General features: G+C 35.6%; 1 protein-coding gene across 1 annotated transcript; it reads right to left on the reverse strand.

Annotated features, from left to right (window-relative positions):
* Positions 1-406: 406 nt before the first annotated feature.
* LOC127810839 (G-type lectin S-receptor-like serine/threonine-protein kinase At4g27290) lies at positions 407-4,881 on the reverse strand. The gene is made up of 7 exons (XM_052350401.1): positions 3,406-4,881; positions 2,289-2,432; positions 2,003-2,160; positions 1,550-1,760; positions 1,171-1,408; positions 931-1,081; positions 407-849 (listed from the first exon to the last, which is right to left on the reverse strand). The coding sequence occupies exons 1-7, from the start codon at positions 4,676-4,678 to the stop codon at positions 541-543; spliced, it is 2,484 nt and encodes an 827-aa protein (XP_052206361.1). The 5' UTR covers positions 4,679-4,881; the 3' UTR covers positions 407-540.
* Between the last annotated feature and the right edge of the window lie 13,229 nt (positions 4,882-18,110).

Consider the following 18,110-nt stretch of genomic DNA (forward strand, 5'->3'; position numbering starts at 1 on the left):
ATATTGAACTTTTTAATGTGATGTGAAATATTTTGATTAATCAATAACATTTAATTTTCATTATTCATATCATATGATTGACTTAATGAATAGATTGTGTCAAGATCAATATAATAATAGATTGTATGAGCCCAGCCTTGCTACCCTTTTTGTGGGGCCCATGGTCCCATTAAGGGGTAGTGTTGATCATGATCTAGCTTTGGGTTCAATTTGGATATTAAAATCTATCCCACGAAGCAATATTAATTAAATTTCTAACATATGTCATACAACAGAATTATTCATTTCCCGTTTTAGGATTTTTCAATGATATAATAAATAATCAAGATACATAGATAAGCTAACTCTGCATAAGAATAATAATGCTAATTGGGCCCAGTTATAAGTATGATCCTCCCATGCATGATTGAACCTAAAAATGATGTTTTGTAAGAAAGAATAATGTATACACAGAAGATGTTCACTAATACAGGGTCTGCACGGCCGCAGCACATAACAGAGTCCATATCACATTCAAATACATTCACATATACAAACCAATTATCTTGGCTGTACAACTGTGATAGTGAAATCATTGGTTGAACTACTTGCTTGATTCCCTGACGAGCAATCGGCTTCTGCCATATTCCTTGCAGTGAAGAAGCCAGGCTGCTTCGGATCAGGCAGAGGCCCCCCACTTCCCAGCATCAGAACCACTGATGCCATGGTTGGCCTGTCTTCTGGATGCTGCTGAACACACAACAAACCAACATGGAGCGATCTCAACACTTCGGATAAATGGCATGAATCCCTACTCACAGCTTCATCTAGCAGGTCTAGAAACCTGCCTTCTTTATAGAGCATCCAAGCCTAAACAATCAACAGACACATTAGTGTTTCTAGTTGATTAAACATGGTTCCAAATTGAGTTTTTGCAGCCTCAGTTCTCACATGTCCAAGAAGGTTGAGGCTGTGATCTGCATGGAAAAAGCCCCTGTTTCTCTTCCCACTCACAATCTCCAACACCAACACGCCGAAGCTGAATACGTCCGATTTCACTGAGAAAAATCCATCAACTGCATACTCTGGAGACATGTAGCCGCTGCAGCAAAGACATTGAACAAACAGGCAAACTCAAGGACTGGGAAAATGTTGGATTCATATAATTGGAGCTATTGTGATGAATCTTACTAAGTTCCAACCACTCTTTTCGTGTTTGCTTCTGTCTCGTCTCCTCCAAAGCTCCTAGCCATGCCGAAATCAGATATCTTTGGGTTCATGGAAGAGTCCAACAAAATGTTGCTAGCTTTGAGGTCCCTATGGATGATTCTCAATCTTGAATCCTGATGGAGATAAAGAAGCCCCCGGGCAATTCCATTTATAATGTGGAAGCGCTTTGGCCAATCCAGTATGGCACTTCGGCTTTTGTCTGCGGAACAAATTTGTGGCAAAGCTAGCCATGCCAGGAATTTTTAGTATTGTTAAAATTGGAACTGCTTCTACACTTCCATTTCTAGTGATAGAAAGATTGACATGAAGAAATATTGTTACAGTTCCAAAAGTCACGAACCAAAAATAAAGGAATCGAGGCTTCTGTTTGGCATGTATTCATAGATTAGCATCTTCTCTTCGCCTTGAATGCAACATCCCAGAAGCTTTACAAGATTCCGGTGCTGGAGTTTGGCGATACATATAACTTCGTTCTTGAATTCGTCTAGTCCTTGTGTGGAACTACTTGAAAGCCTCTTCACAGCTATTTCTTGTCCCTCTTCCAGGATACCCTGAAGATTCCCATTAGTTACAGATGAACTCTTTCAAAGTAAAAAGATTGCAATTATTCTTCTTCCCTTTTCTCCAATAGAGTACAATCAAGGTCACTCTTTTAAACATTCCATAGTAAAGTAATGATTTTTTTTGTTTTTTGTATTTCCTTTTTTCCTGCTCACAGTTGCATATTATCCATGTGGATTGAGCATCTACTAAACTTTACATGAAACTGAGTTGAGTTTGTTTATTGTGATACCTTGTAAACACTGCCAAATCCACCCTCTCCAAGCTTATTGCTAGGTGAGAAGTTATCGGTAGCACTTGTTACTGTAAATAAGTCAAACAATGGAAGCTCTAAATCTTTCTGCTGCCTCTCGCCTCTGTAACCTCGTCGAGAGATATCACTCGTTATTCCTGCACAACAGCAGATAGAACCCATAAATGAAAAACTTATTGACTAGAAGGTTCTAGTAACAGTTATTTGCGTTTATCTTTTTCTTTTTACCATGCACATAAAGCAGAGTTCAGACAAAACAACTTACCTGAATTGCCAATATTTCTTTTTTGCTGCCGCTTCATCTTCCTTTTCCAAATATAGAACATGAGGCAAAGGATTAGAGTAAGTGTCCCCATTGATAATGCCAAGCTGATTCCAATTGTCTTTCCTTTCTTCCTCTTAGATCCATCTGTGGGGACAACTCAGCCTTCAGGTTATCTCAAAGTCCAATCATCAAAAGTGCAATTTAAAAGATTGCTTTTGCTACGGATCATATAGGTTTCAGAGCCTTGAACTTCATTTCAGCTCTCATTTTTAATATTAAACTTCATTGAACTCAAACTTCTGGACCTATATTTTACATGTTAGGCATGCTAATCAGATATCTAAAATCATTCCTTGTGAGAAAGCTTCTCTTAGAACTAACACGTGTAAGGTGCTGGGATTTTTCTATATCACAACTATAAAGCCATCTGTGTTATCTAACTCATAATGTGTTAGAAGTGTTAGAAGTGAGTAGAACTGAGATAGAAGTGTTACTATCAATGTATATCCGTATAAGAAAAGACATAATTAGAAACAATGGTGCATAAGAGACAAGATTAAAATGATTTGGACATGTCACACGTGAGAAGAGAACCAGGGGATGTACCTGCTAGGTGAGTGAATAGAAAACAAGTTGAAAACTCTTACAAATGATATAAGATGTAATGACCATATAAAAGATATAGCTATTAAAAAAGATGATTAAAAAGGTAGAATTCTTGTAGCCTACACCACCTAATGGGATTTAAGGTTTTTGATGATGACAACAACTTGCTACATAGAAAATGCTATGATGCAAGACAAAATAGGATTATGGCCAAGAAGAAACCAGTGAGATAATATACTAGGCCTTAAGAATCGTAACAACTGTGATGTGGCCAAGCAATCGGTAACTTGAGGAGCTACAATCTCTGCTAAACTATGAACTTCACGAATCAACCTCCAGAAAGAGATAACTCATTCAATGAGCACTGCCACATACCAGTGGTAAATTCATATACAAATTATTCACGGTACAACTTTCTATTCCTAATGGCAGACTGAAAAGAATGAAAATTAATTTGCTATCCTTTCCAGTAACTTCATAAATTATTGCAGCAAAATGGAGAAACTCATACCTAGCTCAGAAGAAGCCACCCTTATGTAGATAATTTGTCTATTTTCAGTAAATTGTCTGATGTCAATCAGGTCGCCGAACCAAAGCAGGCAGCCACTTCCCTCCCCAGTAATGTTCAGAGTTGCATAAGCCATACAAGTGCAATTCCTCAAGCAAACTGTGTGGCATTCCTTAAGGTTCATACTTTCGTTAAACGACGAATGCTGGGTGTCCGGCAGCTTAACACCGGTATACTTAAGGAATCCATCTCCACTTGCGCAATCTAAAGGAGTCCTTCTAACACACCCATTTGAAGCAACTCCCATGGCCCATTCATTTGGGAACCTGGGCACAAATCTCTCCAAACACCCACAAATTGGAGATTGGTTAACAATACACCGGCCATACGCCCCACAAACCGCGTAGTAATCGCAGGCATCTGTCGGTCCACTGAGGTAAAGCACCCATCCTCTCCCATCCACCCAAGTCCAACGTTGCACCAAACCGTTTTCCCTAATCAAAAACCTTGAAATCACAGAACTGTTAAGTAGGTCATAGCTGTAGTAAATCTCCCTCTTATCAACAACAAAATTGAATCTGTAAATGCTGTTCTTTTTCAAACTGGGATCACCACTGAACCTTAGGCCATTCCAGGGTCCAGACCTATACCAAAAGACCGAACCATTACTCCCCCAAAATTGGGGATATCCATGAATATCCAGCCAATATGTGAAAAGGCCCTGACCAGGATCATCACTGCTTTTCCAGGATGATAAGTACCAGTCTCTCCCAGTTTCCAAGTTCTTCCCAAGCTTCATTCCGGGCAAAAGGGTATCAGTTGGATAATCAAAACTCTGCCACAGAAAATTCTCTGGATTATCATCATTTGCATCTTTAACAACCAGATTCCCAGAATCCAAAAGCTGGGCAATTGGGTTCTCTGCATGTCTAGAGGTATTGGAAGACCAGATGCTGCTGCTGGTTCCATTGTAGAGATTGAGAATTCCGGGGCTTGAAACCTTCAATATCGCTGACTGATTGGAGAGGGGAGCTTCTCTGTTGGCAACCCAAACCACGGTTCTGGTTGTTATTTTTTTGTACCAAATCCCCATGTAGAGATTCTGGGAACTACCTGGTCGGAAGAATCCCAATTCGAAGCTGCCGCCGGATGAAACTATCGTTTCATTTGCACTAAGGAACCGAGTTGTTGTTATGGAATCCGCAGCTTCAGCTTCAGAGATCATTATCAGCATCGCAGCAACAGAGGTTAAGACTAGACATACTGACATCCTCATGCTTGTGGCTGTGACAAATTTCTTCTATCCCAGTTAGAAACAGAAATGGCACACAAGTCAGGTGCTTGTAAAAACCAACGCCCATTTTCCATTTTCTTAGTCATTAGGACATGAGATTTGGCCTTTTAGCATAACCCTTTTAGAGACTTGTCTTTCAGTCAGTGGTGTCCTTCTGGACTCCGATTTTTGGCTTGTGGGATTTAATTTTCGGGCGGGGGGGAGTAGTGTGGAAATGGTGAACCCCTGGTGCCGTGGGAATCGGGATACAAAATCGTTGTCTGTTAGTCAATTACCCAAGGAACGACGCAGTTAAAGTCTTCTAATAATTCGTTGATTCGCTCACAAATGTCAGATTATAAAACTCAATCAATAAATCATTAATTCTAAAGAATATGAATACTGGATTATAGGATTCAAACAATAAATTGTTGATTCTAAAGAATACCGAAAAAATTGAAGAGAATTAAGAAAAAATTTCAACATAAATTTTATTAAAAATTTATCAATCCCTTAAAATCTCCTATAAACATAGAATTTATAGGTTATCATTTGGAAGACATCCAAAAGTCCTAAATCTCGAATCTTACCAAAAAAAAAAAAAAATTGAAATTTTATTATAGAATTAAAATCAACATGAAATATGAAAAATCTGTTAAAATTTAATTTCTAATAAAAGTTATTAGGAATCAATTATTTTTTAAAATAAAAAAATTATTAATTTCAAGACCTAAACGAAGGAATTTGTCGGAAAGACCATAGACCTTATCAGCAAAACTAGTGACTCGAAATCATTAATCTGATTTCCTTAAAATTAGCCTTTAAAATCATCTAAATCACACTTATAAAATGCTAAGGCATCTCATCCACGACCCAACTATAATTTCAGGAATTGCCACGAATGACCGCCATTGTTTGAGGCCCCAGCAAGCGCATGCAATTTTCTTTTTCAATTTCCTTCGGACCAATCAATCCCACACACTCACCCATCAAAAGCAACAATTCTCTCAACCAGAGAAATCTTGAGTAAGGATTCTGTGAACTCTTGATAGCTGATTTGGTTCAATGATGATAAACCCTTCTCGAAGTTCTGATCTGCACATCTTAATTGTGTTTTGCCTGGCTGCCACAATGTTGTATGACGTACTATTCCTAGAATAATACTCCAAAATAGTTTCTTAATAAATGTTTCCAACAAATTAGGATAGACTCTGGATAATATTATATTTTGGTCACGTTTGGTTAAATAAAATAATTCTAAATAAAAAGGGAAAATTTATCCTTATGCTTGGAATCAACAGAAATAATTTATGTTTGATATGCCTTTTACATTTTTACATATTGTTACAACAAAATCAAGTTTTAGATACAAATATTATTTTTTTTATTAAACATAATTATTAAAAATAAAGACAAATAAATAATTATAAATGTAATCATTTTGACTATAAAAAAATTTAGATAATAATAAATATATTTCAATAAATACACCTTATTTTTAGACAATATTCAAAATAATTTTATTGGTTGATATAATGTTGCAAATGCAATACATTTATTATTAATTAATAAAATTATTTTAGAATTAAAAATAATCCATCTTGTCTAAAAACAAGTTGAGTTCATAGAAATTTAATCACTGTGGGACAATGGTTAGCATTGCCTAAACAGGGCCAGCCCAGGCGGGGCCCCCAAAAAATATAGGTACGGCAGCCACTCTTATCAAGATGGACAGCGGACAGCGTGCTGCTACAGTGCCGCACATTGTGAGGCATAAGAGAGAGAGGTAGAATAAAAATTAAAAAAGAAACAAATAATGAAACATTGAGCCAGAGCCTCTGCTTGTGCACAGTCTCTAATCCCTATTTTAATATTATAACAATTTAACTTAAGAAGGCAAAACACAGCAGAAGCAAAATTCAAAAATAACGGGAAGAAATTAATTAGACCGTTAATTTGGATTTGAAATAGAGTGGAAGAAGAAAAATATATATAAAATGATCAAACACCGGCCATGCCCATTTCTCTCTTTCTACTAACTACTTTCTCATTTCTCTCTATCTTAATAAATGTTTCCAACAAATTAGGTTAGACTCACTCTCATACATAATTTCTATTACTTCAATTAGATTCTCATTTGACCCTATTGTCACTTGTCGCACCGCATCAATACACTAGTTCTATCAGCAACAGGAACTCTTTTTTTGGTTAATTTATTTATCGTACCAGTTCGATCAATATCGATGACTGATACATTATTTTATTGTTATTTTATCTCAATATCATTGGTTAGTTTTTAACGTCATATATTTTGATTATTTTTTTTTGCAAGTAATAATATCAAATTTTATTACTATTTCACCAGAAAGTGCAACTAAAATAGTATAATCAGGTGCTATCATTCCTATTTTCTTGTATTTTTTATAATTATTTTTATTTTAACAAAATAATATTAAGGGCATAGAATTAATTATTGTTTAAATAAAAATGTCTACTAGAACGTATGAATTTGGATTTGAAAAACATAAGAAAAAAAGAAAGGTAGAAGAACTAATTCAATCCCGAAAAGGTGCACTTGAGAGATTTGTTATTAATATTAAACCCCAAATACTAGAAAAATCAAATGAAGATTTAAATGAAAAATTAGTTGAAAATTGTGAAGAAATTTTTTAGGATAATAGTTCAAATTCACCAAAAAAATAGTGAAAAATATGATAAAAATTTAGAAGAAGATGTAATAATCGACAAGAATAAAAATGTTAATAATGAAGATGAAATACCTATTAAAAATATTTATGATCTGGCACAATGGAAAAATTTAGACGCAAGAATGATTGATTTATTAGTTGAGAAAGGCCCAATTAGATATGTTTTAGATTTTTCGAGAGATAAAAATTCTAGACATTTTTCTACAATTCATTACATTCGAAATTTACCAAATGGAGAAAAACATGATAAAAAATGACTAGTATATTCAAAAGAATTAGATAAAGTATTTTGTTATTATTGTAAGTTATTTAATTTGAAATCAAATACAAGTCAACTAGCAAATGAAGGGTGTAGAGATTGAAAAAATATTAGTGTCAAACTTAAAAGTCATGAAACAACTAATGAACATGCTATAAATATGAATATTTTGGTTGATACTGAAATAAGATTATTTAAAAATAAAATAATTGATCAACAATTACAAGATAAAATAAATAAAGAGAAAGAGCATTGGAATAATGTATTAATAAGAATTATTGTTATTGTAAAAAATCTTTGAAAAAATAATTTGGCATTTCGTGTTACAAATGAAAAGATTTATCAAGAAAATAATGGAAATTTTTTAAAATTAATTGAATCAATTGTTGAGTTTGATCAAATAATACAAGAACACCTAAGACGCATTCAAAATGGAGAAATTCATAGCCATTACCTTGGTCATAGAATACAAAATGAATTGATAAATATTTTAGCATTAGAAATAAGAAATATCATTATTAAAAAAATTAAAGAATCAAAATATTTTTCAATTATACTTGATTGTACCCCAGATACAAGTCACGAGAAACAAATATCTCTTATATTAAGATGTGTAGATTTTTCAACAAGTCTGATTGTTGTTGCCAAAATACAACAATTAAAATTTTGTGATGTGGGGTCCACTCGAGCTCGGTGTCGGGTGAAGTTAGGTTGCCGTAAGAGATGTTGCTTCAAGAGAGGTTGTCGTTAGGATGCTCGCCACAAGGATTTGCCGCTAGTTCTCGCCACTAGCTTTCGCCACTAGCTCTCGTCACTAGCTTTCGCCACGAGGTCTCGCCACAAGGTTCGTCACAAGGCTTCGCCACAAACTTCGCCACAAGCTTTGTCGCTAGCTTCACCACGAGGCTTCGCCACAAAGTTTCGCCGCTAGCTTCGCCACAAGCTTTGCCGCTAGCTTCGCCACGAGGTTCGCCACAAGTTTCCCCACGAGCTTTGCCACAAGGTTCGCCACAAGGTCTTACCGTTAGCTTTGCCACTAGCTTCGCCACAAGGTCTTGCCACTAGCTTTGCCACAAGGTCTTGCCGCTAGCTTCGCCACAAGGTCTTGCCACTAGCTTTGCCACTAGGCTTCGCCACAATGTTCACCACAAGGGTTCGCCGCTAGCTTCGCCACAAGCTTTGCCGCAAGCTTCGCCGCTAGCTTCGCCACAAGCTTTGCCGCTAGCTTTGCCACGAGGTTTGCCACAAGGTCTTACCACTAGCTTTGCCACTAGCTTCGCCACAAGGTCTTGCCACTAGCTTTGCCACTAAGCTTCGCCACAAGGTTTCGCCGCTAGCTTCGCCACAAGCTTTGCCGCAAGCTTCGCCGTTAGCTTCGCCACAAGCTTTGCCGCTAGGTTCGCCACAAGGATTCGGCCCTGTCAATGCTGAGAAAATAGGTTAGAAGGCTCGCGGGAATCTTCCCTGCGAAGGCCCTCCGATGCCAAAGTCAGTCCCGAATCCCGATGAATATTCATGAAAAAATAGTCAAAGTATATTCAAAGTGATAAGATTTACCAAAGTTGGAGATCCTCATTAATATCCTGTAGCTGGGTATTTATAGGGCACGATTTTCAAGGGTGGTTGGTGTTGACACGTGGCATTTGCTCAATGGGGACAACTTCAACGAAGAAGGGGGATCACCACGAACCTGTCGCGAGGCAACTTGCGGCAGGGTGCCCCGAGGTTGGCCCTCGCGGCCAGCCAATCAAGTGGCTGCAAGGCTGAAGCCTTGCGGCCAATCACTACTGGGGTCGCGGCCCTCGCAGCATGCAGCCACAAGGCTGCCACTCGTGAGCAGCCGCAAGGCTGGCCTCGCAGCTAGCCCATGCCGCGAGGCCCATCCTCGCGGCAGGCTGCCGCAAGGCTGGTCTTGCGGCTGGCCTAAGCCGCGAGGCTGGCGGCAATTTGCAGCCAGCTTTTTTCTTTTATTTTTCTTTTTGATTTTCTTTTTATTTTTTCTATGGCACAACACCGATAAAAATAAAAGAATATGTTATAGATTTTTTAAAAGTGGATGATACCTCTGGTCAATGTATTTTTAATGTAGTCATAAGTAAAATAAAAAATCTTGAACTTGATATAAATAATGTGAGAGGACAAGGATATGATAATGGATCTAATATGAAAGGTAATGTTACGACCCGAATCCCGAAGCCCCTACTAGCATAGAGGATCCGTGAGAGGGTCATTACTTGAGTGATATAGAACAATAATACAAGCTAAAAACTCAAACATCACCTTATTAAAACCATACCTTTTTAGTTACATAACATCTCATAGTAATTCTTAAATAAACATTCATACCGAGAGCCCACCTGGCTTACATAATATATATCTAACTCGAAATTATAAAACGTTACACCATGACACTCAGGACCTAGGTTCGGGAGAGCTCTGCACCTGTTATCATGACTCGACGATTTGGACCCAACTCTGTCGAACAAACCTAGTATCGCGGACAATTCTCTTATCTGGAACTATGGAAAACAAACGTGAGTCACAAGACTCAGCAAGCTCATGAAAGAAAGGCTATCGGTTAAAGATAAAACTCTTTCGATAACACCCCATGCAATTTATGCCAATACAACGTCATACCATGCCATGTCCAATGCTTGTCTTGTTTCAAATGTATAACCGTAAAGTAGACCACACATAAACAGTCATTGGGGCCCACATTACAAACACACTGGCGCCCAAGTCCACATACAAACCTTTTAACAGCCTATTATAGGCTACTACACCATTTCCCTAACACATCCCTTCCTGTCACTCATAACATAATCTGCTGCCGTGGGTCTCACTCCTAAGGTCTTCTTATTACCGTGGGTTTTACTCCCAAGGTCTTTCTGCCACCGTGGGTCTCACTCCCAAGGTCTTTCCGTGGGTCACGCCCACCACCCTTACTCATCACTTAAAATCGCACATTCTCACCATGCAGTGCAACAAATAAGAAATGTAATGGCTTTTGTAACATAAATGTGATAACAAGGCCCCCATAAATCAAGCATCAGGCCATGCTACACTCACATAGGAATTCACACATACAATATGCTCTAAATGCATCAACTCACCTAGAGAACCCAATTCGGCTCTTAGACCAATCGGGTCGTGCAAATGCTCACACATCCCATCACACAAAGAGCATGTCCGATCAGTGAATGCAACCCAGTCCCTATGCAGCACACACATCATGATATACACAAGCCAAGGTAGAAATCTGGCAGTACTAGCTCTTTTGGCTTGTCTAGCGCTTATCGTAATAGCCGATGACTGGCACCCATACATCTAGCCATCAACTGCCATGACCCAGGGTCGACAATCAGTGGCTTTGTACCCCATACCCTTAGACACCCATATAGACAACACTAAACTTTTATACTTTATACTTATCATTTCGCACCATTTATTCATGACAACATAGGCACCATTATGTCATTCACATTCTCATCTCTTCTCATACCCAGAAAATCATCTCCACATTCATAACAAATTATTAACATAACCCTATAATCTTAACCATAGCCACTTTCTAAGAACCTAGCCCCAACGAGTTCGGCATCATTCCCAATGGAAGCGGAGCGATACGAAGCTCCATAACGGTCTAAATGAAAAACACCAAGACATTATTGCTTAACTCATTCCATTAATAGTAAACTCATTAATAAACTACAAGTCATAGGGTGGTTACCACGCAAATTATTATTATTAATGCATAGAACTGAGTCACGCTGAGGGAGGGAATAAAATACGAGAAACCACGGAAACTTTTACGGGAATTAAAGAGCATGAGAAGATGGTTAGGAGCTTGCCTGTAAATGGTTGATTCTTGACTTTTCTACGCTCTCGATGCGAAATGAAACGTTCTATAGGAAGCAATAAAATTGTAGCTCAATTTAATTAAATCTAATCGCATAAAATTCATAGTTTAACCGTATAAAAGTTATAATTTGAACATATAGCACTTATATTAATTTTTACCCACTTACCTGAAAATTTTAAACACCGAAAAACTCTAAAATCCCTTGCTTTTTCCTTCTTCTTTTCTCTTTGAGCCACTGGCGCTGAGTTAGCTTTTTCTTCCTCAATCCCTCATTTTTCCCCCTTTGTTTGGCACTTAAAAGGGCCAAAATTGGCCTTTTATAGCAAAAATATAGGAGACTTGGCGGCCAAGACAGGAGAAGCTCTCAGCGCACACCACGTGGTGCGCTTACAGCCACGCAAGGCTGCCACCGCCCCAGCCCGAAATGACGTCGTTTCGGGCTGGCTTTGCTGATTAAAATCAATTTTTTCCTCCAGCGCGTGCCCTCCTACGAAATCGAACCCGCGCCTCGTAGCCTTCCTCGCGCACGACCACCCGGCTGCCTCTTACCTCCAACATATAAACGCCCTTCATTAAATTTAAGGTGACTCCCAGCCAATGTTTGAGATTTGCACCAGTACCCCCAAAATTTTTGAAAATCCCACGTACACCCCAAACTACAAGTTTTTGCTAATTTCACTTGCACCCCAAATTTTCATAAATTCTCCCCAATTAATTTAATCTAATCTTATCTTATTTCCATAAATATTCCCAAATAAAATAATTAATTGTCTTAATTGCCTATTTCCTCAAAACAAGATAAATTAATATTTTTTTCTAAATTCTCCAAATATTCAATAATAATCTCAAATGCCATAATTATTAATTATTATTTATCTCCAAATTCTAGGAAGTTACAGGTAAACACCAAGATGTGCAAAAAAGATTATTCTAAAGCATTTTATACACCTTGTGGTTGTCACAATCTTAATTTAGTTTTTTGTGATATGGCTAATTCATGTGCTAATGCTATAACATTTTTTGGAGTCACACAACGTATATACACATTGTTTTCTTCTTCTACAAAAAGATGAAAATTTTTACAAGATCATGTTTTAAATTTAACACTTAAACCATTATCACAAACACGTTGGGAAAGCCGTATTAAAAGTGTTAAACCAATAAGATATCAAGCTTCACAAATAAGAGATGCTTTATATCAATTAGCAAAAATTAATGAGGATCCTAAAACAAGAAGTGAAGCTATTTCTTTAGCAACATATGATATTGAAAGTTTTAAATTTTTGTTAGGTATGATTATTTGGTATGATATGTTATTTGCTGTTAATACAGTTAGTAAATATTTACAATGTAAAGATATGGACATTGCTATTGCAATAGATCACTTGAAAGGTCTTATTTCTTTTTTTAAAAACTATAGAGAATATGGTTTTAAATCTCCTATGATTGCTGCTAAAGAAATTGCCCAACAAATGAATATAGAACTCAAGTTTCGTGAAAATCACACAATAAGAAGAAAAAAACAATTTGATGAGAATGAAAATGAGGAGATGAAATTATCTAAGGAAGAATATTTTAGAATTAATTATTTTACATATTTATTTGATCATGCTATTTTCTCCATTCAAAATAGATTTAAACAATTTAAAATTTATGAAAATAATTTTGGTTTCCTTTATAATATAGAAAAGTTAAAATTACTTGATGATGATAATTTGAAAAAAAAATATTTAAATCTTGAAAATTTTCTAAAACATGATATGCTATTTGATATTGATAGTTTAGGTTTATTTTCAGAATTAAAAAATTTAAAAGAAATTATAACTATAGAAATTAAAACACCACTTGCGATATTAAATTTTATAAAAAAGATAAATTCTTTTTCAAATGCATGGATAGCTTATAAAATATTATTAACCATTCCTGTTATTGTAGCTTTAGAAAAAGAAGTTTTTCAAAATTAAATTTAATAAAATCTTATTTACTTTCAACTATATCACAAGAAAGATTAAATAATTTAGCAATATTATCAATTGAAAAAGATTTACTTTCTAAATTAGAATACAAAGATTTAATTAATGACTTTGCATCTCAAAAAGCAAGAAAAATAAATTTTTAATAATTTTTATTATTTTTTGAAGGGCCACAAAATTTATTATGGCCTAGGCCCCATTAAGCCTTGGGCCGGCCTGTGCCTAAATTTAATTTATCTTTAACAATGACAAAACAATAAAGTTAATTTTTAGAGACAAATTATTAAGGAGAAATAGTATCTTTACCTTTAAAAAAACAAAATTAACTTTTAAATGTATACTATTAGTGGTAAAAAGTGTTTTCTTCTAAAACTAACTAAATTAAGTTTTAGAGCCAAATTATTAGGGACAATATTAGTAATGTGTGTCCTAATACTAGATTTAGATGACGTTTAGTGGACTTGTATAACTATTGTAAGCACTCATGTCCGGATATCCCAACCACTCGAACTAACCGAACGAGAGCGCTTACGATAGAGACAAGAATGGAACACCAAACGAGAAATTACCCTGGCATGCATACATAAGAAATAAAACAGCGGAAGCAAAACTATATACATGCACGCATACGAGTACCCCGCTGGAACAACGGTCTCACAGCATATAAATACATACAGACACATGTGCCAACAATTAGAAAATAAAAAGAACGACCTGGCATAGTAAAAAATAAAGGGACCAACATCCCATCAAAACATTAGAGATAATGGGGAGAGACTGACTGTACACCGTACTGACACAGCTGGCTGCTAGGTACCGCGCTCTTCACTCTCGACTTTTGCTTCACCTTTACTTGGAATGATGGAAAACAAGGTGAGTCGCAAGACTCAGCAAGTTATAAGAAAAGGAAAGCTATAAATTAAATAGAAAAGAAAAGATAAGATCAAACACAGTTCCACATATACACACAATCCATGAGACACTACAACACAACAGCATAGGATAAGGAAAACACATACCGGTCCTTGGGGCCCACACAAGACATCCGGCACCCAAGTCTCATACCAACCTGTTGCTGCCCTGAAGGCAACATAAGTTTTCAACAAATCTGTGCGCACTCCTCGGGTCGGTACTCCTGACACCTGAGCTTCTGAATAACCGAGTCTTAGGCTCCCTCGGAACGGTACTCTTGTTTGAGACCACTGTACATATAGTAACCATGCACTGCGCATATAAAATGCAAGGCGTAGTAAGCATCAACTAGATACACTGATGCCCATACATCCAGGCATCAGGCAGATGCTTCGCCCACATAGTAAACCACACATGATGCATATGCCCATGCCAGATGCAACTAACAATACTAAGATGTTCGTGGCCAAGCATAACCAGATCATGAAAACCCCAACATACAGCCCATACCCATGTGCATATCAAACCATGCAACATAAATAAAATATAACCAGTTATGCTATAATCACATAACGGCAAAGCTAGTCAGCAGTGCCTGGCATCGGTTAATGGTCAGTGGCTAGGAGTGCTCGGCCGACGGCCTAAGAAAGACCGTACCGTAGCTACTCCAATGTCACTAAACAGTCGACCCCTACCCCCACTACCTAACAGCTCTAGCCTACTAGCAGCCATGAGTCCATAATCTAAGAACCTAATCTCCGGGTGAGTACGACATCATTCCCACAAGCATGGGGGTGACACAAACCCCCTTAGGCAATCAATAAATAAAATCCTCGAAACCAGCTTATTAAATTAAATTTAAATCAAACAACTCATAATTCCATAATTAATAAACGACCGAAACAAACGAAATGAGGTTAAATAAATTGACAACGAACGAAACGTCACAAAGGAAATAAAGAACTTGCCTCGAGGGAGATATCCTTGGATTCATTCTGTCCCAAAGCAATAAAAATTATACAAACTGCAACATTGTATAATTTACCAAAATTAATAAAATTATGCTCTAAACGAAATTCCAACCGTATAGAATTTATTACTCACCTTCTAGAATTACCTGGTATCCTTAGACTGCGATTAAAAGTGAGATTTTTTTAAAAAAATCCTAATTTCCTCTGTTTTTCATTGCCCTTGCGCGTGTTCTGCTGCTCTACTTTAATTCTGCTGTGGCTGCCGATTGCTGCTCAATTGGACTGTTTAAATATGCTAATTAGTGGCTTAAAAGCCAGCAAAACATTACAAGGCTGTGGGCGCGCCACGTGGCCAGCAAAAACTGCTGCCACCCCTTCTTTATGCGGCGTCGTTTGGCTCTCAATTGGCTGGAAATAATTTCCAGCTAACTAGCAGCCAGCCAAACAGCCCCCAGCACCTCACGTTACCATCAATTTTTCCCAAAACCTATACATTTAACCTCTCAATCCTTAAACACTCCATAATTTATATATTAAGTATAGTTAAATATTATTATTCTTATACTTATTATCATTATAGTTATTAACAACATATTTTAATATTCTCTTTAAATTAAATTAACACAATAAACTAGTAATTCAATTAAATTACGATGTACGGGTCATTACAAATCCTCCCCTCTTAAAAGAATTTCTCCCCTGAAATTCGTACCTGGCTAGGCAAATAATTGAGGGTGGAGTCGCCTCATGTCCTCCTCTAGCTCTCAAGTAGCCTTATCAAGGGTATGTTGCTGCCACTAGATCTTTACATAGGGAATCGTACGATTGCAGAACACTTTCTCTTTCCGATTCACAATACTAGCAGGCAACTCGGTGTATGACGCGTCCTCTTGCACCATGAGCAGGTGATAATCAATAACATGCTTGGGATCTGCCACGTACATGCGAAGCATAGAGACATGAAAGATATCGTGTACGTGAGCTAGCTAAGGGCGTAAAGCCAATCGGTAAGCCAATGATCCGACTCACTCTAGTATCTCGAACGATCCCACATAACGAGAACTCAGCTTGCCAGATACTCCAAAACGTCAAACACCCCTAGCTGACGAGTTTATCCTATCGTTAAAACATAAGTAAAAAATAATATAAAAATAAAAATTTAGCGATCGCTAAAAAATGGGAAACAAATAATTTTAAAATTAAAATTTTAGCGACGGGAAACACCTGTTGTGAAAAGGGAAAAAAATAAATTAAAATAAAATATTTAGTTATGGCAAAGTCCCATCGCTAAATTAACATTAAAAAATAACAAAAAAAATAAATGTAAAATACAAAAGCCGCTAAAAAAAGAAATAAAATATATAAAATTAAGAAATGAAAAAAAAAATAATCTTAAAATTAAAAGTTTAGTGACGAGAGGGCCATCGCAAAAAAAGAAAAAAATTAAAATACAAAATGTAGCGACGGGAAATGCTCATCGCTAAAAGAAATTAAATTTAAATTCAGTGATGGGTGCATCCATCGTAAAAGAAAAAAAAAATTAAAATATAAAATTCACTTTAAAAAATAAAAAAATAATTTTAAAATTAAAAGTTTAGGAAAAAAATTAAATTATTTAAATTTAGCGAGGGGATAAGCCTATTGCTAAAGACAAAAAATTAAATTAAAAATTAATGTAAAGTTAAAATTATTATTCATTAATTCACAAAAATTATTAAAATATGACATTAAGAATTAATTTTAAAATAAGAACAAAATTTTTCGTTGCAAATATAAAATTTTAAATTTTTATTTAAATTAGTAATGAAATAAAATTAATAAAATTTTATTATTAAAATTAAAATTAAAATGTATTTCCCTTGACTAACATTAATATTGATTAAATAATTTTTGAAAAATTTGAAGTGTAAATATAATTTTTGAAAATTTTGAAGTGTAAATATAATTTTTGAAAATTTGGAAGAAAATATTATAAATATAATTTATGTACTTTAATAACTAAAGAGGTTTTTCAGATCAGTTGATTTGCACGCTCATATAAAGAGTCTTAGTGCTTGGAAGTTGGCGGTTCAATTCCAAAGTGCAGCACTTGAAATTATTGTTGAGATTAATATTCCAGCGCTACCACTCGACGAGTGCATGAGAGGAGAGCGGGGATGGCGCATGTTCAATTTTGGGGCATGCACTAAATTTAGTGATATAATTCGTCGTTAAAAAACAGAAAAAAAAGAATATAAAAAAAATTAGTAATTAAATTTATATTTTTTATTTAATTTAATTAAATATATATATTTTAATTGTAATAACTCAAAATTTTCATTATTTTGATTACATCTATGTACTTGTATTTATGTTTTTTTTTACACTTTAAAGTAAAATGGTTAAATTAAATTAAAAATACAGACATAAAAAGAAATTTAACTTAAAAATATAAATAAATAGGTGTAATTAAAAAACAACAAATTCACATGACTACAAAAAAAACTTAATAGTGCATAAATAAAAATAGTATATGTGCCCCATATATGCATACATTTATTAAAGATATTGATTTTCATTATTGAGTAATATGTTATCCTTTAGTGGATACACATCTTTTTAAATCAATAATATACAGATAGAGTAAAAATAATATCCACGATATTCAGATGATTACGTTTTATTTGTTTTAAATTTTATCATTAACCATATAATGTCACGCTATATAATTCATGAACTTAGTAATGTTGCTAAAATTAACCTTTAACAAA

The sequence above is a fragment of the Diospyros lotus genome, chromosome 10, assembly GCF_014633365.1.
Source record: "Diospyros lotus cultivar Yz01 chromosome 10, ASM1463336v1, whole genome shotgun sequence".
NCBI lineage: Eukaryota > Viridiplantae > Streptophyta > Magnoliopsida > Ericales > Ebenaceae > Diospyros > Diospyros lotus.